Below are 22,121 nucleotides of genomic sequence, written 5' to 3'. Positions count from 1 at the left end.
ACCATTTCCTTATTGGTGGGCATTAGTTGCTATGACAATCATTGTTCCATTTAGTTACCGTGTAAATACATCATTTAACAAGAGTGGAATTAGGATAAATTCCTGAAAGTGGAACTGAGTCAAAGGTACCACGCATTCATAATTTTGATAAATAACGTCAAGCTGCACTCCACGAGACTGACCAGTTCATCCTCCTATCAGCAGTATCTAAGAGTGCCTGGCTTCCTGCATTTTTAATACCTCTATAACGAAACATGATTTTTTCAAATACAGCTATACTGAGTTATAATTTATGTGCAATAAGCTGTATTCATTGAAGGTATACACTTCATTAAGTTTTGATTGACGTATATACCTGTGAAAACACCACCACAAACAAGATGCAGAATAATTCTACTTCCCCCAAAAGATTCCTCATGACCCACTGCAATCCATCCTTCTCTTCACACCGGCCCAAAAGCAAACAGTGATCTGCTTTTTGTCACTGCAGTTTTGTCACTGCTCCAGGATGTCATAACTGGAATGACATAGTATATACTCTTCCCCATCCTTTCACCCAGTATGATTTTGAGATTGATCCATATTATTTCTATATCTATATCTATATCTAGTCTTTTCCATTTTTATTGTGGAGTAGTATTCCATTTTATGAATATACCATCATTTTTTATTTATTTACCTACTGATGGAACACTGGGTTGTTTCCAGTTTTGGACTACTCTGAATGAAGTTACTATAGACACATGCGTGCCTCCTGAAATGTTCACGTTCTCTCATTTCTCCTGGATATTTAGGAGCCGATATGCTGAGGGTATGGTAGGTGTACGTTGAACTTTCTAACAAACTTCCATCTCATTCTGCAAAGGGACTGCACCATGACGCATCCTTGCCAGAAAAGTAGGACAGTTGCAGTTACTACGCATCATGGCCAACGTTTCACACCATGAATCTTCATTTTAAACTGGGTATGTAGTGCTATCTTCTGGTTTTCATTTGCATTTTCCTGGTAACTAATTATAAATCTTTTCATGAGCTCACTGGCCATTCACATATGTTTTTTGGTGAAGTACTTCTTCAAATCATGGTCCTTGTTTCTAAAGGCTGAAATGTCTTACTGAATTGTAAGAGTTTCCTAATCTGAATACAAGTACTCTGGCAGACATACGTATTATGTATTTTTTCTCCCATTCTGTGTCGTGCCTAGTCTTCTTTTAACGCTGGAAGAGCAAACTTTCCCCCCTATCTGGAGACCTGGTTATCTCAATGCTATTAGTGGACAATCATTTCCCCCACTGAACTGAGACTTCACATAGACCACATAATCCATTTCTGGACTTACTCTTCTGTTTAACTGGTCTGACTGTCTACTGATGCACCAGGACCACACCACGTTAATAACGGAAGTTACGTAACAAGTTTTAATACATGGTAAGTGTCCCTATTCTTCTTCATAGCTTTCTTGTTCTTCTGTTTCATTCATTTCTCCCTGTGAATGTGACAATACACTTACCGGCTTAAAAGAAAACCTTGGGCTGGCGTAGTGCTCCATTTATAAATTAATCTGTAGGTCAATTTGTAAACGAAAGGAGAATTGATATGTATTGAATACTGAGACTTCCTTTATCAGTCAGCTATTACTACATAACCAACCACCCCAAACTCTGGCTTCAAACAGCCATTTATTTAGCTCATGATTCTGTGCGTGGACAAGTTAGGATATGCTCGTCTCGGCAATTCTTCTGGTCTCAGCTGACTTTGACTGGATTTGCTCACGCACCTGAGGTCAGCTAGTGGGTAAACCAGAGATATCATTGGCCTTATCAGGCTACTTAGAACTTCTAGTACCATGTCCGATAAAGGTAGCAAGAGTGAACACCTTTGTCTTGTTCCTAATTTTAGAAGGAAAGCATTCAATCTTTCACCAATAAGTATGATGTTAGCTTTAGATTTTTTTTAAAAATAGATGTCCCTTATCAAGTTGAAGAAACACCCCCATTTCTATTTTTGTGAGAGTTCTCAAAAAGGAATGTTGGACTCTCAAATGCTTGATATGTATTGGTTGATACAACTATGCAGTTTTTCAAACTATTAAATGGCACATTATACAGATTAATTTTCTAATATTAAACCAGGCTGGCATCCCTGGACTAAATCCCACTTGTCATGGTACACACTTCTTTTTACAGATTGCTGAACTCAGTCTGCTAATAGTTTATTAAGGTGTTTTGTCCATTTACTCACAAGGGATGTTGGTTTGTTGTTCTCCTGTCTCGCACTCTGGTTTTCTACCACACTGATACTAGCCTTCATAAAATGAATCAGGAAATATTCCCTCCTCCTCTGTTTTCTGGAAGAAATTGTGTAAAATTGGGGTTCATTCTTAGAAATTGCTGGTGAAATCATTCGGGCCGATGTATTTCTTTTTTGGAAATTTATAATTACAAATTTAATTTCCTTATAATTACAGAGCTACTCAAATTATCTATTTCGTATTGGGTGAGTTGTGGTAGTTTGTATTTTTGGAGGAAATGATCCAAACTGTCAAATTTGTATGTGTAGAGTTGCTCATAATATTCCCTTCAATACTTTCGGTACTTTAAGGGTCTGTAGTGGTACCTGCTGTTTTCTTTTTATATCGGTTGTCTTGTCAACTATATTGATCTTCCCAAAGAACCAACTCTTTTCAGTAATCTTCTCTATTATTTTTGTTTTTCATTTCATCCATCTGTACTCTTATCTTTATTATTTTCTTTCTGTTTCTTCTGGGTTTCTTTTGTGCTTTGTTTCTAGCTTCCCAAGTAGGCATTTAGATTATTGTTTGAGATATTCTCCTCTTCTCTAGTGTATGCATTCAGTGCTACAAATTTCCCTGTCAGCACTGCTTTAGCTGTTCGATACGTTGTACTTTCATTTTCATTCAGTTCAATGTCTTTTGAATTTACTCGAAACTTTCTCTTTGGCCCATCGTTATTTAAGGAACGTGCATTTGGGGGTGCTTCGGCGGCTCCGTTGGCTAAACAACTGACTCTTGATTTCAGCTCAAGTTATGATCTCACCGTGGTGAGATCAAGCCCCATGTCAGCCTAGGCATGGAGCATGCTTAAGATTCTCTCTCTCTTCCTCTCCCACTGCCCCTCCCTCACTCATGCCCTTTTCTTTCTCTTTCTTTCTCAAGAAAACCATGCATTCAGTTTTCGAGTGTTTGGAGACTTTCCTGTTATCTTTCTCCTGCTGATTTCTGGTTGGATTCCAGTAGAGTCAGAGAACATACTATACATGATTTCAATTCTTCAAAATGTTTCAAGTTTGTGTTCTGCCCGAGGACGAATGCCCTGTAAGCACTTGAATGTGTATTCTACAAGTGCTGAGCAGAGTGCTCTGTAATATGGATTTGATTCTGTTACCTGACGGTGGTGGTATTGGTGAGCCCTTCGATATCCTTGCTGACTTCCTAGCTCTTGTCCTACCAACTGTTGAGAAATGCATGCTGAAGTCTCCAGCTATACTTGTGGACTCGTCGATTTCTCCTTCCAGTTCTATAAATTTCTGGTTCACGTATTTTAGACCATCGTTGTTCAGTGTACACACACTAAGCCTGCTATGTCTTCTTGGCAATTTATTACGTATATTGCTGTGTGTGTGTGTGTGTGTGTGTGTGTGTGTGTGAGAGAGAGAGAGAGAGAGAGAGAGAGAGATCTTCCTTGACTTAGGAGTTGTGTTCCAAAAGGGTAAGTTACAAATATTGTAAGACAAAAATGTATCTACTACACCTAATCTACTGAATTAGAGCTGAACCTATAGCTCACCTTAAATGTGCTAAGAACCCTCAGATTAGCCTACAGCTGGGCAAAATCATCTCACACAAAGCTTATTTTATACTAAAGTATTGAGTATTTGCTGTAATTTGTTGAACACTGTACTGAAAGGGAAAAACAGAATGGTTGTGTGGGTATGGAATTGTTCTAAGTGTATCAGTTGTTTACCCTCGTGACTGTGTGGCTAACTGGGAGCCGTGGTTTGCTGCCCAACATCGAGAGAGGATCATACTGCATGCCGCTGGCTTGGGAAAAGATCCAAATTCAAAATTTGAGGTATGGTTTCTACTGAATACATATCGCTTTCACGCCGCTGTAAAGCCAAAAAATCATAATCTGAACCGTTGCAAGTTGGGGACCATCTACATATGTTCAGTCTACTTGTGTCACCATTTATCAGTCTGAAGGATGTACAGAAACCTCATCTCCCTTTACCATTCTGTGAAATATCTTAATATTTTCCCTGCATATATTTAGAATCATTAGATAGTGTTACAATTTTTGTTCCAATTGTCAAACGTAACTTTAAAGACTTAAGAGAAGGAAAGTCTGGGGTGCCTGGGTGGCTCAGTCGGTTAAGCCTCCGACTTCGGCTCAGGTCACGATCCCACGGTTTGTGGGTTCAAGCCCCGCGTCGGGCTCTGTGCTGACAGCTCAGAGCCTGGAGCCTGTTTCAGAAATATGCGTCTCCCTCTCTCTCTGCCCCTCCCCTGGAGCCTGTTTCAGATTCTGTGTCTCCCTCTCTCTCTCTGCCCCTCCCCTGTTCATGCTCTGTCTCTGTCTCAAGGATAAATAAACATTAAAGAGAGAGAGAGAGAGAGAGAGAGAGAGAGAGAGAGAGAGAGAAGGAAAGTCTAATCATGTTTATTCATATTTTTGCTTTCCATGGTTTTTCTTCCTGACAGTCCCAGGTCCCTTCTTTTATCATTTCCTCAAGTTTAGAAAAAATTTTTTAACTATTCTTTTAAGGGGTATCTATATGGCTCAGTCACTGAAGCACCTGATTCTTGATTTCAGCTCAGGTCGTGATCTCACGGTTCATGAGATTAAGCTCTGCATTGGGCTCTGCGCTGACAGTGTGGAGCCTGCTTGGGATTGTCTCTCTCCCTCTCTCTCTGCCCCTCCCCTGCTCACTCTCTCTCAAAATAAATAAACATTTAAAAATCAATCAATCAATAAAGTGGCTATTCTTTTAGCATAGATTTTCTGGCAACAAATTCTCTTAGTTTTCTTTCATCTGAGAGTGTCTTGATTTCGCCTTCAATCTTTTTTTTATTTTATTTTTTTTTAGTTTATTTATTTAGTCATTTTTGAGAAAGAGAGAGAGAGAGAGCAAGCAGGGGGCGGGGTAGAGAAAAAGGGAGACAGAGAATCCAAAGCAGGCTCCACGCTGTCAGAGCAGAGCCTGACGCGAACCATGAGGTCACGACCTGAACTGAAATCAAGAGTCCAATGCTTAACCAACTGAGCCACCCAGGCGCCCCCTGCCCTTCATTCTTGAAGGATATTCTCTCTGAATACAGGATTCTGTATTGACACTACTTTTCTTTCAGCACTTGAAAAATACTATGCTGCTTTCTTCCAGCCTCCGTTATTTCCGATGAGAAATTGGCTATCATTCTAATTGTGTTCCTCTATAGACAACATGTCATTTCTCTCTTGGTGCTTTCAAGTTTTTGTCTTTAGTTTTCACATGTTTAATTATGATGTGTTGGACATGAACTTTGGGGGGCTTATCCTGTTTGGGATTCACTCAATTTCTTGAGTCTGTAGTTCTAGGTCTCTTGCCAAATCAAAAAGTCTTGGACTTATTACTTCAGGCGTTTTTTAATCCTTCCTTTCCCCGCTCCTTCTGGGACTCTGATAACAGGAATGTTAGATGTTTTGTTACAGTCCCACAGGTCTCTGAGGTTATATCTACTTTGTCAGTCTATTGTTTCTCTGCTGTTCAGATTGAATCATTTCTATTCTCTATTTTCCAGTTTCTGATCTTTCCTCTATTTCTTCGATTCTGCTACTGCGCTCATCCACTAAGCTTTTTATTTTAGTTGTATTTTCCACTTCTAAAATATCTATTTGCCTCTCTTTTATATCTTCTCTTTCTTTGCTGAGATATTCTGTTTTTCTGTCTGTTTGAGGTATACTCATTTGATCAAGGCTGCTTTAAAATCTGTCCGATATTTCTAATATCTGTCGCCCTGATGGTGGCATCTACTGACTGCCCCTTTTTTCTTTTTGGTTCATCCTGGTTCCCGGTATGATGACGGTTTAAATAGAAACCTGGACATTTTAGGTGTTAGATTCGATAATTTATTTAAAGCTTTTGTTTCAGTTGGTTCCTCTAACACCACTCTAGCAGGCAAAGCAGGGACAACACCTCGTTAGGTCACCCATTTGGATACCACTGACGCCCAGTGTGGAGGGTGGGGTCCTTCCTATTGCTGGACTGGGGCCAGAACTCTGGTCTCCCACTAGACCTTCCCACTGATACCTCTTCTGCTAGGACGAATACAAGTGCCCCGTGTGTGTTCCCATGTTCCCACGTGGTCTCTGCTGTGCTGGGTGGTGGCAGAAGGCCTGACTCTCCATTAGGCTTTATGTGAAACCACCCCAGCAGAAACTGGAAAAGGAACCTCATTATTGCTGGGTAGGGGTGAAGTCCAGACTCCCGACGTGATCTGCAACCCACACAGAAGTGGGGAGGGCCTCATCATCACTCAGTGAGTGAAGTCCCACCTGGCTACTTTCCTAGAAAACTATCAGAATTTTTACATCTGAAAGGGGTCACAGAAATTATAATTTACCTCCCCCACCCCATCCCCAATTTTCAAAACAAGGAAAGCAAAGCCCAGAAAAAGTAAATGACTCTCTGAAGTGACACAACGCAGTCTGTGGCAATAAATAAAATGCAATAAAATTCAAATAAAAAATAAGCTAAATTTCTCAAATTTCTCCTTAGCATAGCACCTTTGTTTTTAATCATAATGGCCCATTTCGCTATTTTTTTCCCCCAAAGGAATCATGTTTTCTCAAATAATTACCTGCCAGACACCAATATTGGCTGAAGGTTCTGAGAATGGACGTTTCAAGACCCTGCACATTTTTAAGGCATCCGAATTAACTTCAGTGAAGTTATTTAACACAGCAAAGGCAGCTGCTAATGGGTAGACGCAGGAGAAAAGGCTCACATAACCGAACTGAAGAAATAACTCCAAGTAATCATCAAAGGTGCCCTGAAAATGTAAACCACAAGAAAAAAAAACAGGAATTGTTTTAATATTATATAATTACAGCAACACTTTGCAATACCATCCAAGGCACCAGCCTCCAACCAAAAAAAAATCTTAGAATTCCTCCCAATTTCTTCTTGTCAACAACAGAATTTACATAAATTCAAAAGCAATTTTGTATTTAAGTCCCCGAAAGAACAAAAAAAATGATTTAGCTCCTCATTCCATCATGCCAAATCACTGAATTATTACATAACAAACAACAGCAAAGCTAAAGATGTTTGCTTTTAACCAAGTAAAAAGAAATGATCCGACATCCCTATTAGAAATCTTACATGACTGCCCCCTCACATCGTGGGCTCCCCAGAACCTCAGTCCCTGACCCTCCATCAGAAAACGGATGGTGGTGATGCCAATGAACGTAGCGACGACCTCCAGAAGTTTGCGCCTCCATAAAATCAACACCAACAACAAAAGGGCAAAACGTGTCAGGACCAATTTTTCAAGTGCTCTGGAAGTCAACCAAAGGCTTGCAGCAATTCTGGTGGCACAGAGTCATGAAAAACAGCTCAATCTTCTGGCATTTTAACTTATTCTCATCTCACCTCCTGCTCCCCAGTTCTGCAGCAACCTTGAAAAAACCCAGCATGCACCACCAGGACGGGAAGGGAACAGCAGACCGGGGCTGGAGATCTGGGAAAGAAAGCCTCATTCCCAGAGGGAAGTCATGACCTGGCCTGGTTAGTGGTAACCTACAAGATTCCGCTCAAAAGGCTTGTCTCTATTCAACTTCACTGAGTCTCTTCCCGTGCTGAGGGCTTCTCCCTGAGTATGTGAGGTGAATTTTTAAACACTGGTCTGCCTGAGGCAATGGGCAGCAGCGGGGGCAAACAAGAGACTAGCCAGGGAGCTCGAAAGGACAAGCTGAGGAATGAAATAGCCACAGGGGGTGTGTTGAACTCCAACATTTTCCTGGGAATCTAGAAGACGCGGCACAGGCAGAGGGTCGATGCATCGTCTCAGGAAACACCACAGAAGGCTCTAGGATCCCACCTCTGACTGACCTCGGGGCTCTGCACAAGCAGAAAGTGAATGGCAAGGCAGAATTTTAGACTTCCTGGTTTAGTGTTGAAGGCACGCCCAAACACGAAAACAGCGACCGAACAGACATCTGATGAGGGACAGAAGCAGGGAAGTGTTCACTTCTAGTCCAGCAGGCTGACCTACAGCCTGCAGAGTTTTCATTAAGGGCCAAATTAAGTGCTGCTTGCTACGTTCTCAAAGGGTCTCGTGACTACCTGTACGTATCGCCAATTGCTATCGAACTGAATGATGAGCACTAAGCATACGACCACCAGCTTCACACAGCAAAAGTGCAGCTCTTTCTGCCCGCGAGTTCTGTCCCCGTGCTATAATAAAAGCACCTTTTTGCACCGAAAATGTCTCAAGAATTCTTTCTTGACCATTTGCTTGCGGCCCCACGTCAATATCTATGTAACACTCAACCCAACGACAACAGAATGCTCGTTCTTCTCAAGTGCACATGAAACATTCTTCAGGATAGATGAGATGTTAGGCCCTAAGACGATTCTCAACAAACCCAAAAGGCTTAAAAATCATACAAAGTATCTTCTCTGACCACAGTGGAATGAAAGTGGAAATCAGTAACAGAAGGAAATTTGGGAAATTCATACTGAATGGAAATTAAGCGACATATTCCTAAAAAACCAATGAGTCAAAGAAGAAGTCACAAGAAGAATTAGAAAAACTTTGAGATGAATGAAAATTAAGACACGACATATCAAAACTTAAAGGATGCGGTGAAAACAGTGCTCAAAGGGAGGTTCATGGGTATAAATGCTTCATTAAAAAAAAAAGGCAGATCTCAAAGCAACTGAGATTTTCACCTTAAAAATCTAGAGAAAGAATAGTACACTAAATCTAAAGCAAGCAAAAGCAAATAAATAAACACAACAAAGTTTTATATGTAGCACAGTAATGTACATAACATATAAATGTATACTTTCTATAACTATATATAATCATCTCAATAGACACAGAAAAAAACACAAAGACCAAAATCTGATACCCCTTCATGATAAAAACACTCAACAAATGAGTAACAGAAGAGAATTTCCTCAAAGTGGTAAACCGCATCTACAAAACACCACAGCTAACATCACACTTAATGGTGAAAAACTGGAAGTGTCCCACCTAAGATCAGGAACAAGACAAAAATGTCTGCTCGTAACTCTTCTATTCAATTCAACACTATCCTTGGGGTTCTACCAGGAATGGAAAGGAAGGCAAGGAAAGAAATAAGAGCCATGGAGAACAAGAAAAAAAAAATCCTATTTGCAGAGGACATGATCTTATATATAAAAAACCTCTAAAGAACCCCCAAAAGATTATTAGGTCTAATTATAAATGATTTAATAATAAACTGCAGGATATAAGATCGATATACAAAAGCCAATGATATTTCTATAAACCAGCAGCAAACAAACTGAAAATGAAATTTAAAAAACAATTTCATTTACAATATTATCAAAAATAAAACACATAGTAATAGATTTAACAGGGTAAGATTTGCATGGTGAAACCCACAAATCATTGCTGAAAGGAATTTAAAAAGACCTAAACAAATGGACAGACATTCCATGTTTACGGATGAGAAAACTTAGTATTGTTAAGATGGCAATACTCCCCAAATTGATGAATAGATTCGGTGCAATCCCAATCAAAATTTCAACTGCATTTTTAAAAGAAATGGAGATGCTAATCCTAAAACCATAAGGAATTACAAGAGACCCAGAAGAGCCAAACAATCTTGATAAAGGACAAACAGAGAGAAATCGCACTTCCTGATTTGAAAACCTACTACAAAGCTACAGTAATCAAGACACTGTAGGAATGGCATAAGGACAGACACACAGAGGTCAATGGAATCGCACTGAGAGTCCAGAAACAAATCCATGTGTCTTTAGTCGTACAGTTTTCTTTTCTCTTTAAGTTTATTTCTCTATTTTGAGAGAGAGAGAGACAGTGCAAGTGGGGGAGGGGCAGAGAGAGAGAGAAGAGAGAGAATCCCAAGCAGGCTCCATTCTGCCAGGGCAGAGCCCGATGTGGGGCTCAAACCACAAAGTCGCGAGATCATGACCTGAGCCCAAACCAAGAGTCGGACACTTAACCAACTGAGCCCCGCTTAACCACCCAGGCGCCCCAGTCTTACAGTTTTCAACAAATGTGCAAAGATCATTCGATGAAGGAAAAAATCATTTCTTAAAACAAATGGTGCTCGGGCAACTAGACATCCACGTGTAAAGAATGGATCTGGACTCTGTCCTCACACTATCTACAAAACTCAATTCAAAAGGGATCAGACCTAAATGTAGGGGCTAAGCCTATAACATTCTTAGAAGAAAATACAGAAGTAAATCTTCCTCTCTTCAGATAAGGCAATGGTTTCTCAGAGAGGACACCAAAAGAATAAGCAACAAAAAAGAGAGAAATTTGACTCCCATCAAAGTCAAAAACCTGTGCATCAAAGGACACTCATGAAAATAAAAAGCTAACCCACAGAATGGGAGGACATATTTGCAAATCACATCCTGATAAGAAATTTGTATTCAGAATATACAAAGAACTCTTGCAATGAAATAATAAAAAGATAACTGAATGAAAAATGGGCAAAGAATATGAATACATATTTCTCCAAAGAAGATATACAAATGGTCAAAAAGCACATGAAAAGATGGTCAGTACCTTTAGGCATTAGGAAAATGCAAATCAAACCCACAACGAAATCCCATTTTACATGTAGTAAGTGTGGCTACGGCTAAAAGGCGGGGGAGGCAAAAAATGACAAGTGTTGACAGAGATGTGGAAAAAATGGGACCCTCCTATATGGCTGGTGAGAATATAAAATGGTACCACTGCCTTTGAAAACACTCTGGCAGTTACTCAAAAAGCGAAACACAGAGTGAACGTATGACCTAGCCTGTGGTAGTAACCAACGGATGTTCAGAAGAAATGGACGTTCACACAAAAGCTTGCACACAAATGTTTACAGCAGCCTTATTCCTAACGGCCAAAAAGTGGAAACAACTTGTTCCAAATGTTTATCGACTGATGAATGAACAAACAAAATGTAGCATATCCATACAATGGGATATCCCTCGACCATAAAAAGGAACGAGGCGCGATACAGGCTGTATTGTGGACTGAGTCTTGAAAGCATTATGCTTAGTGAAAGAAGCCAGACACAGGATCACGGACTGTATGACTCCATTTCCATGACGTGCACGCAGGAGGCAAACCTACAGAGACAGAATGTAGACTGACGCTTGCCGGAGACTGGGGTACGGATGGACTGCTTCCTGGGCGTGGGGTTTCTTTCGGGGATGATGAAATGTTCTGGACGTAGCGGTGATTGCTGTAAAACCTTGTGAATTTACTAAAAATCATTACACTGTACACTTCAAAACAGTGAATCTTATGGTACGTGAATTGTATCCCAATTTAAAAAAAAAAAGGAAAGAAAAAAAAAGCTGATAGTCAGAAGGGAGCTCTCAAGAGTCACCCTAGCAGAAGTAGCAAATATACAAAAGAGGCCAGAGAATGAAATCCACAGCAGAAATCGAGGGAAGCCATAGAAACATGAAGATATCCCTTTCAAACTATGTTTAAAAACCTGTCTAACAACATTTTAAAAGGTGTAGTCCAAAGGAAGAAAGGGAAAACAGTCGTCACACACCTTCAGTTTGGTGGCAGAGAAACGTAAACAGTACGAGGTGGGTTATTTCATGATCTTCAACGACTGGGCAAAGAAGCCTTCACTGAAGTAGGCTGCCTGGTGACCCCCACTGGCCACTTGAATGGCGTCACCAAAACTCTACAGGACCAGGCGACAAGCACTCCAACCCCTCACTCCTCAGTGGAGGCCTGCTGTTCACAACACGTGTTTATTCTGACCCAAGAGGAGCAGTTCTCTGTGCCGTGCAGCGACTGAGCGACAGAGCCAGCCCTCAGGATGCCGAAGGCCATGTCGCCGGCTTTCGGCATCCTCGGGCCTCCTCATGATCATCCGCTGCACGGGCAAGAACCCTCCAGCTTAATAAAAATGTATGTCACAGTATTTTAAAGCAATATTCTCTAAAATGAAGTATTGTAATTATTGTTACTGTATCTCAGAGTCCGTCTTTCACCAAGACGCGCACAGTAGGCTCACTAGTTGAGCTGCAGTGGAAGTCAGGTTCTACTTCTGGCAGAAAACGCCCAAACCTAGGTACAGAACACTGGGAACGGCAGAGCGTGCTCTCAGACGGCCTGGCTGTGAGGACAAAGCACGAACCCAGGGACTCTGAGTTACGCTCTGGCTGTTTTCACGGTTCACACGGGCCTCCAGAGCTGCCGGGTTGGGGCTCAGTGGGGGATTCAGTGGTGAGTAGTTTCTCAACGACTCTCTGGAAGCATCTGGCTCTGGAAAGTATTTCCATACGCTGTGTTGCAGCACACAGAAGTGGTTCCAAAATACACCCAGTGGTATAGCATCAATCCACTTCTCTGAAAAGCGTAGAAATCAAGAGCAGAGTAAAAAAAAACCTTAGCTGTTACGCCATTTTTACCACACTTGGGTCTTAAGAAATCCTGACAGCCTATGCTCGGCTTTCAAAACTGCTGTTTCAGATCAGAATGTACAAGATAGAGCCTCCGCAGAGCTGTGTAGACAAATCCTCCCCTGTGCCAATGGGCAGCCTCCAGAAGGCATGTTCAGGCCTGGCATTTTTAGCATACAACACGAGGGGGCCCCTTCTCCGCACAGCAGCGCACTGTGCATTCTGCCTCCATCTCACGCAGGGACTGAGTATAGCACACACACGCTAACACTTTATCAGGACTTTTACACTGAGCGCTCCGGAGTCAGTAAATTTAGCAAACCAGGGACGTACTCCAAAAGCAAGAAGGAGAAAAAAATGCAAATTCAACAGTCTAAATAATTGCACACTAAAATAAAAATACGTTAACCAAGATACAGTCTACCCGATTAGCTGCAAGTTAGCAAAGACCAACTAAGACAAACTTACAAAATCTAAGAACAAAGCAGTCATGAAGAACACTGTGGTATTTCTGTGAAGTCATAACTAATTTTATGTATCTATTTACTAGATGAATGGAAACAAAGTTTCAGGTTCCAGGGGCTCTATCCCACTGGATCCTCAAACCAGCCGGGCAGAGACAGGTCTATGAGTTCCCTACGCTGAGTATACAACAAGGAAAGAAAGTACTATATTTAAGGCCACAAGCAGCACACGGACACTAGGGGCTGACCATTTTTCTCCTAAAACTGTTCCTTATTCAATATTATATTGAATGCTCGCTAAGAATTACCATGATGAATAACATGGGGACAGTGACCTCAGCAACAGAGAAAGAAAAATTATTAGACAGTGGCACTTGACCCTAAATAAAATACTGACATGTTCAACGTGACAATGTATATTTAAAAATAGTGAGCAGGTAGAGTTAATCACTTCAGGAGATGTTCCAGTAGGAAATTTATGAGTGGGGTGGGAGGGAGGGGAAGGTGAGTGATGGGCATTGAGGAGGGCATCTGTTGGGATGAGCACTAGGTGTTGTATGGAAACCAATTTGACAATAAATTCTCATATTTAAAAAAAAGGAAATTTATTAGTGTAAAGGAGAATATTAAATCTTAATACGATAATCTCAACAGAAGCAAATAAATGAAGAACTTGATAAAATGTAACATCTTTCACGATACAAACTCTGCGCAAGTAAGGAAAAGAACATTTTTAAACTCATAAAAAGCTACCTACCAAGAACACGGGACAAATGTTGACACTCAATGGTGAGGAGACCAAAAAAGAAAAAAAAAAAAAAGTCAGGAGCTAGAGAAAGATTCCTATTGTAAATACTTCTGTCCAAATTATACTGAACATATTCATGAGTCCAATAGATAATAAAAACTGTACAGATGAAGGAAGAAAGAAAACAGCCATTTTTTTGTAGCTGAAATATCTCTACACAGAAAACCCAAGAAAACCCAAGAAAATGGATTAGAAAAAAATGGGAGGGTTCATCAAGGTTGCTGGGTAACAAGATACAAAAATCAACAGCATTCGCATCTAACAGCAACAATTTAGAACTTTTTGAAAGAGCTACCAATGACAGGAAACCGCAAGTCTCAAAATATCTACCAGCAGCTCACTTACTCCTTCCAAAGTGCAATTCCGTCCCTGCAACGAGCCCAGCCCCAGGTCAAGCAAAGGATCCGACAAGGCGTGGGGCAGCCTGACATCACAGCTCCGGGTGGGGTGCGACGGAAGGTGCTCTCCCAGAATCGCTAAACTGGAATCTCGTGAGGAAACCATGGGACACACTGGCTTCACAACGAGCCAACGCCCCGAAGAACGAAAAAAGCAATGGGCTATTCCAGACCTGCAGTTTTCAAGCCTTCTGGTCTCTGCAGCCCTAAACTCTCAAAAATGACTGAGGACAGCAAAGACTTTTTGTTTACAGGAGTCTACCTCGTGATATTTACCTACTTGAAATTAAAACTCAATACCATAAAAAACATTTCTCAATTCGTTTACACAAAAACATTAACATCAATGAGACACTGCTTGAAAAATAATTACATTTTCCAAGACAAAAACATTCAGTGTAAAGAGTGGCACTCGTTTATGGTTTTAGCAAATCTGTTAATGTCTAGCTCACTAGAAGGCAGCTCATTTATGGTGTGGCGACTCATCACGAAAAGTCATAGTCACGCAGCTGTGCGGTTGGGCAGGATCCGGGAGTTCACAGGGCAGGGGCAGCACAATGCAGGCCCGAGGCACCCATGGCCTCAGCCCTGGCGGGCGCAGCAGGCCCAAAAGACACCGGCGGATTACTCCCAGGGGGCCATTATGGAGGTTTCCCTTTTCCTTACTTTTCACTCTGTCCTGCATCATCCAAGCTTCCCGTTGTGCCTAAACAAGTATTACTTTTATAACGATTTTTGTGTTCCAGTCAAATTGTCTTTCTTCCCAAAACTTGATAATATTACTTTAGATTCATGTGTAGCAGTCAGGATGAGCTTTACAGAGAATACAATCCTAAGTTCACTGACTTCAGTGTGGAGGAAAATACACCCAGAGGGAAGGATCAGCACGTAGGAAACAGTGGTCTAGATCAAATGTGACCCCAAAGCATGTCCCCTCTCCCAATACAGGCAGAGAGTTGAAATAGCAAATACCGGACTGTCGCTCCATGGAGAGAGTAGAGGGGGATGTGCAGGCGGTGAGGAGGGAGCGTGTCAGATCACCCAGGACCCCAGCCCCTCGAGCAAGTCAAGGAGCAGCACCGCTAACCACAGCATTCGCTCACAGACGCGGGGCCTGCAGGAGAAGCGAGTGCACTGCTTCCTGCCCAGGCTGAATGACAGGTTCCGAACTGGAAAAGCAAAGACTCGGATCTTGTTCCTGATTTGGTCACCAAGGGATTAACAGCAGAGAGCTTCAACTGCCTGTTATTAACACGGGAAAAGCAACGCTCACCTTACCGTCCTTCACCAAGGTGTTATCGGATGTCATGAGATGCCAAAAAGGTGAGGTCTCAGATTCTGACGGTTGTCACCTTAGTAGCATGTAGTTGTTGGATGAATTAAAATTGCTTGGATGAGAATGTTTATAGCCGCACTATCCACAATAGCCAAGCTGTGGAGAGAGCCCAAATGTCCACCGATGGGTGAATGGATAAAGAAGATGTGGTCTATATACACAATGGAGTGTTACTCGGCAATCAAAAAGAATGAAATCTTGCCATTTGCAACCATGTGGATGGAACTGGAGGGTATTATGCTAAGTGAAATTGGTCAATTAGAGAAAGACAAGTATCATGACTTTGCTCATGTGAGGAATTTACGATACAAACAGATGAACATAAAGGAATGGAAACAAAAATAACATAAAAACAGGGAGGGGGACAAAACAGAAGAGACTCATAAATATGGAGAACAAACTGAGGGTTACTAGAGGGGTTGTGGGCTCAATGGGTAAGGGGCATTAAGGAATCTACTCCTGAAATCATTGTTTTACTATATGCTAACTAATTTGGATGTAGATTTTAAAAAATAAAAAAAATTGCTTGAATGAGGGACACATTGCTTGAACTACTGTATACGAGTCAGTGAGCCAGGGGGAAAGGAGGGGAAACTGGTCTGGAGAAGACTGTGAATTTGGTTTGGGGCACTTGGGGGGATGATGTCGTCTGTCCAAATAATTCAGAGAAAAAGAAGAGAGCTGATTCTAAGTGATCACAGGGAGAGAAGAGGGGAAGGAGAGACGACAACATGAAATAATTATTTCAAGACACTGGGGCAGGAAAGACAGGACACAACCAGCAGAAGTGTGTGCGGGTTTGCTTGGTTTGGGACAGGAGGGCTGCCCACAGCTGGGGCAGGGAGACGGGGAAGCGGGAGATGCGGCGGCTCCAGGCGGGCACTGGGAACAGGGGCCTTTGCAGACGAGAGGAGAGGCGGAGGGGATGGAAGAGAGAGATCAGGGGAAAGACTGCTTGTCCGGCTTCCACCAGAAAGGGAAGGATGAAAAGCAAATACGGCAAGAAATCTCGCTCCCCAGAACAAGCAAGGAAAGGAGTCAGACACAGACTGAGGTTTTAGGCCCCAGCCAGCCAGCCCTCCGACCAACACAGGCAAGAAGCACCACAAGGTGCGAATGCGCTCCTTTCTTGCACGCCTGTGTTTTCTCCGACGCTTCACATACAAACGTAAGCAGTGTTACTAGCCAAGTGTGCCGTGCGTATACTTTGAAGCACACTCTCCCCCCACAGGCAGCACTGACAGAGATGCTAGTGCATCTGTGCATATTTCATCAAGACGCGTATCACCACGCAAAAACCAGAAAAACAGCTGCACAGGTGAGAAATGGAACAAAACGAAGATGGTAAGCGGGAGCCTGGCCCGACTCCAGCCCGCAGGCCAACGGACGTGGCTCGATCTGTATCCTGCGGGGCGAGGGATTCAAAGGCACCTCCTCCCCTGAAGCATTACTGGGGCCAGGCTGTTTGAACAAAACCAGGGGCTAGAACAGTGGTCCCCTGTCCTTGAAAGGGGGCTGAAAAAGCCACAGCTGCCGCCCTGACCTGCAGTCTGTGTCGACTGGCTCTGCAAAACCCCCAAGGTCCCCACAAGGTGGGAGCCGGGGCTACAGACCCCTGGTTTTAGGCTAAGCCACAGAGGCTCCCGGGGCAGCTGTGAAGATCGGGCGGGAAGAAGTGAGCAGAGAGGGAAGACACACGTCCTCAAGATGGACACACCAAGTAACACTCGCGAGCACACGAGAAGAAGGAGCACGTGGGCCAAGAGGGTCAAAAGATGACGCGCGAAGGCGGAAAACAAGACCGCGAGAGTTGAACGGTAACAGACTCTCACTGACTGAGCCGCTGCAGGGTCTAACTCACTGAGAAGCAGAGCGCACCGCACAGGAAGGTGCAGGACGCAGGACGCAGGACACAGGACACCGGGAGCCGAAGCGCGCACGACCCCGACGCCCCTCGCCCACGAACACACGGTCAGGTTCCACGAGCCGGGTGCTTCCCTGCACTGTTGTTACAGGCGGCCAGCCTTGCAGTGATCTGCTTGCAGCTCCTCAAAGGAACTCAGAAAGTCTTGATCGAGAAGGAACCACGGTCACTTCCCACACCACTAAGGGAAACCGGAGAGATTCTGCAGAGCGGCGCCCCATTTTCGGCGGCGGGTCTCCGCCTCTCCCGGGAGTCTGCAGCAGCCCCGGTGAGTGAGCAGGACGCGGCCTGTTCACAGCCGGCCGGGCCGGGGCAGCTTTGCAGCAAGGGTTGCCTGGCGCCCTGGGGGTGGGGGAAGCAGCGACGCAACCGGCCAAACCCGCCCCCTGCTGTCGTGAGGCTTAACTTCAGATTGAGGGCGGCAACACCGAAGGCGCGGTCCCCCCTCGTTCACGGTGAAGGAGCTCTTGGCGCGGACGCTGGCAGGAGAGCACTTCCAAAGTAGCCACATCTGGGCCAGCGAGCGGGTCCACTGCTACTCGCTTTTACTCAATGGTTAATTCGGCAATATTCACACTTACCAAATAGGTTCCCATTTCTTTCTCCAGGACAACCTGTTCGTACAATGTAGCATCGATGTCCGCTTTTAAAGCCTGCACCTTCCTCTTCACCTGCACGCGGTGCTTCCTTTGGAGCCAGTAAGGAAGAAGAGACTCCATGATCTGGTTAAGGATCTGGGAGGTAATCAGGAGAGTGGCCAGACTCTAAAAAGAAGCAGAGAAGTAATATCTGACAATGGAGCTTAGTAAAGTCACAGTATGTGTATAATTATGCAATAAATAAAATGGACTCTTCAACAAATAGCATACCATTAATATCACAACTAATATCAGAAAAGCGAGGTGCTAGAATAATGTTTCCAATTTATTGTTTTTTCCCACAGGAAGAACACATTAAAGTACAAAAAGTTATAAGTAAGATTATAATAAGAAATAAATCAGTTATGAATAAGATTATAATAAGAAATGAAATCAGTAATGAGCTGGCAGGGGAACAATTTAATTTGAAATTGTTTTTTGTCATCTCATCCTTGCTACAACATAATAATCTAAATGATATTGCCAACTCTGAAAAATAAAAAAGTTTGGCGAAAGTTCAAAAAACTTATAAAATGAATATACCCTCCTTCATCGTAGTAAGCTTAGAAAGTAGTAAGAAAGCCACCCATAATTCCACAACCATGATGGAACCTCTGCTAACATCTTAGGATATTTCTTTCCAATCACATGTAAAATACAAGCAGCCCACGTACTGTTGTTGACTGTATTATTCCCCACCTTCACTATTACAAATGCTGCTCTTCGGATACCTGTGTACACGAATCTTTGCCCTGTCTCTGATGACTTACTGAGGATGGACTGTGGTTCTTGGCAAAGCTGCCCTAGGCATTTCTAGAAGTGCTGTGTCAATTTCCACTTACCCCAGATGGATAGAAGTGTTTCCATCACATACTCCCTTTGCTAGGATTAAAAGTGCATTATTCTAAAAGTCCTCCCCTATCTCCTTGTCCTTCATCTTCTGTTTAAAAAAAGAGACTCTTGGGGCACCTGGGTGGCTCAGTCGGTTAAGCATCCGACTCTTGATTTCGGCTCAGGTCATGATCCCAGGGTCATGGATCGACCCCATGGCTAACTCCACACTGAGGGTGGAGCCCACTTACAATTCTTTCTCTCCCTGTGCCCCTCTCCCCAACTCGTGCTCTCTCTCTCTCTCTAAAATAAAAAAAAAATTATAAAAGTTAACAACATATCAATTTAAAAATGAAATGGGAAAGACCTATTTAAGGTTGTATCAATCACCTCTCACTCTGACACACACACACACACACACACACACACACACACACACACACTTCAATTAAGGAATACTTTTCATTAGAATTGCTTTTACAGGCTTTGAGATGAACTATATATGTGTTTTTCCTGTACCGCATGATTAATTTTACAAGTTGGTTAGCTTCAACGAATTTGTTTTCAGTTGAGTACGATATACAGTGCAATTGCTAATGGTTTTTCACTTAGAATTGGCTTAGAAATATACAAAATGTCAGATTTTATCCATAACAATAATATTGTTATCTGAATACAGGAAAGGACCTCTGAAACCTACAAGACTGAGACTTCCTGCTTTTCACACTCACCTGACGCAACAGCTTCATATCCCTCAAGACAAAGGCGATGTAGAAGAGGGAGGCAAAGCAATTCAGAAAGTTGAACTGCCAAGAAAAAGACGGCAACATTTCACACTGCTTTACGGTACTTTATTACAGTTGTAAATACAGCATTAACAACGTAACGAGGGACTTCCAGCCCTCACCAGAGGGCAGACTTGTTTCTCCTGCTCCTCCTCACTAAGCACATCCAGAAACCCTGGAAATACCGCAAGAGGCGAGCAGAGGAGACCTCTGACAGCTGCCAACAGCTTGGACAGCGAACTGGTTTGGGACCCACGGCCTGAGGGAACAGCGGAACAGAGGAGCACCCGCACATTTCTGCTACATTCTAAGGGAAGAGGAAGAGCAAGGCCCAGCCTTTCCCAGCCCCCACCGGCAAGCCGGATGGCCTGGGCGGGCTCGCTCCCTGCCCACCTCACCTCTGCCCAGCCTCCCCCACCCCCCGTTCACTTGAGGAGCCCTGCGGACCCGGCAACGGGGTCCACCCGGACTCCCCGCTAACACTGAGGTGCCGGAGGACGTGCTTCCTTCCCGGCAAGGCCTGGCCCACCGGGCCCCACAGAGAGACGCCAGGCCAGCCAGACAAGACCAGCATTCTGCACGTCAAGCATCTCGCAGTGCTAGAACGAGGCCTTCAAAGACTTTTTAAGAGATGCATGGCTGCTTGCCCCTTTTCTAAAGCCCAAGCTGCTAAAACTGTTCGTTTTGCATTACCTATTTGTAAAAAATGCTGTATTTTACTTGCCACACTTGCCTCTATAATCAGACCTACTCCCATAAACCTAGGCACCTTCCTAGCAGAGCTTTGTGATCTCTTAAGGCCTGAACAACCAGGTAACAAGCTTCCGACAATGATTTCTTGGCTGGAACAGAAACTCTTTTCTCCGGAACCCTTTCTTGGGAGTAAGATACACGGACTGTGGTCCAGTCGAGAGGTCAGAGGACTCTTTCTACGGCCTTCTCGATCCTCAGTCATGCTACCAATGGCTGCGGTAAGCTCCTGACAAACCAACTGCTACCAAGCTGGCACTTCTTTTTTATAATAGTGGGAAAAGGGCATAATGTGTGAGCTTTTACACAAACAGCAAGCAGGTTACACTACGCCTTCTCTCCATTTCCTCCCTCCCACCCACCAAAACATGCTGGGAACCTATTAGACTTTAGAAATTTCTTTCAAAAAGGAAAAAAAAAAAAAAAAGGAAAAAAAAGTTAATGGTCCATCACTGAACAGACTGTGGGCAACGGAAAGAATTGTTAAATAGTGAAGCAAAGAAGTCGCCAAAAGGAAAAAGACAGAAACATGTCTGTAATGTGCTTAGGTTTTTAAATAACTAGAAATTGGCTACCCTAAAGATCATCTGATCCAATCGTTTTGTTGTACAGAAAGGAAGATGAAGGCAAAGAGAGGTTAAACCACCTGCTTAAATCCACACAACTCATCCATAGCAGACCACAATACTGGTCTCCAAACCCAGCCTCCCTTCCGCTCTACTGCCATGGCTTTTTCTGATGGAGAAGTTCCAGCTGGTCTTCCTACAAAACAGCGGTCCCCAGCCTGTCTTACACCACGTGCACATTTGTAGTAAGAGCACTGAACGTACATGTAAGCACACGTAACCAATCCTGCCTGCCTGTACAAAATATATTAACCGTCTGGTATCTTAAATTAGAAGCCAGTTTTCGTGTTTACATTTCTAAGTATTAACCAGTATACGGAAGCTTCATAATTCGAATGGATTTGTACATAAAAACTCTACTCACCACTAAAACTTTCAGAATTAGATGATTCTGGTAGGCAGATTCCAATCTGTGATTCTCTACAAAAGGAAACAGGAGAGGAAATTTCTCTCAGATAAGAAAGCGGTATGGTAGGCTGTCGTGGGGTAAAGGCAGATGTGCTGAGGCAGAGACATCAGGCAACGGAGCCTCGGTGAGTAAATGTGCCAGACTGCCAATCACGGCTGCCGCTTATCCTCAAGAACATCGCACAGGAAGAAACGAAGATTAGGACACATTTTCCACGGTACTACAAGAGCACTGTGTTCTGAAATGTTTTTTTTAAATGTTTATTTATTTATTTTTGAGAGAGAAACGAGAGAGTGGGGGAGGGGTGGAGAGACAAAGAATCCCAAGCAGGCTCTACACCACGAGCGCGGAGCCTGACACGGGGCTTGAACCCACAAACTGTAAGATCGTGGCCTCAGCCAACATCAAGAGTCGGGTGCTTAACCCACTGAGCCACCCAGGTGCCCCTGAAATTATTCTTAAAGTATTACTGCAACAAAGAATCATGGG

At 43.2% G+C, this 22,121-nt stretch overlaps 1 protein-coding gene across 7 annotated transcripts in view; it reads right to left on the bottom strand.

Moving 5' to 3' along the window:
* ANO10 (anoctamin 10) overlaps window positions 1–22,121 on the bottom strand; it is a 286,676-nt gene that overhangs the window by 171,954 nt on the left and 92,601 nt on the right. For 6 of the 7 annotated variants that reach the window (XM_058729211.1, XM_058729210.1, XM_058729214.1 and 3 more), the window contains exons 7-10: window positions 21,588–21,643; window positions 19,794–19,868; window positions 18,175–18,357; window positions 6,857–7,048 (exon numbers count right to left, since the gene is read on the bottom strand). In XM_058729211.1, coding sequence (XP_058585194.1) covers window positions 6,857–7,048; window positions 18,175–18,357; window positions 19,794–19,868; window positions 21,588–21,643 — 506 coding nt within the window. Of the gene's footprint in view, window positions 1–2,241; window positions 2,348–6,856; window positions 7,049–18,174; window positions 18,358–19,793; window positions 19,869–21,587; window positions 21,644–22,121 lie in introns of all 7 variants that reach the window. The other variant, XR_009261555.1, reaches the window with a different exon arrangement.

Source organism: Neofelis nebulosa, chromosome 5, assembly GCF_028018385.1.
Source record: "Neofelis nebulosa isolate mNeoNeb1 chromosome 5, mNeoNeb1.pri, whole genome shotgun sequence".
NCBI lineage: Eukaryota > Metazoa > Chordata > Mammalia > Carnivora > Felidae > Neofelis > Neofelis nebulosa.
The sequence above is the reverse complement of the archived record's forward strand: the minus strand, read 5'-3'. Positions and strand labels throughout refer to the sequence as shown.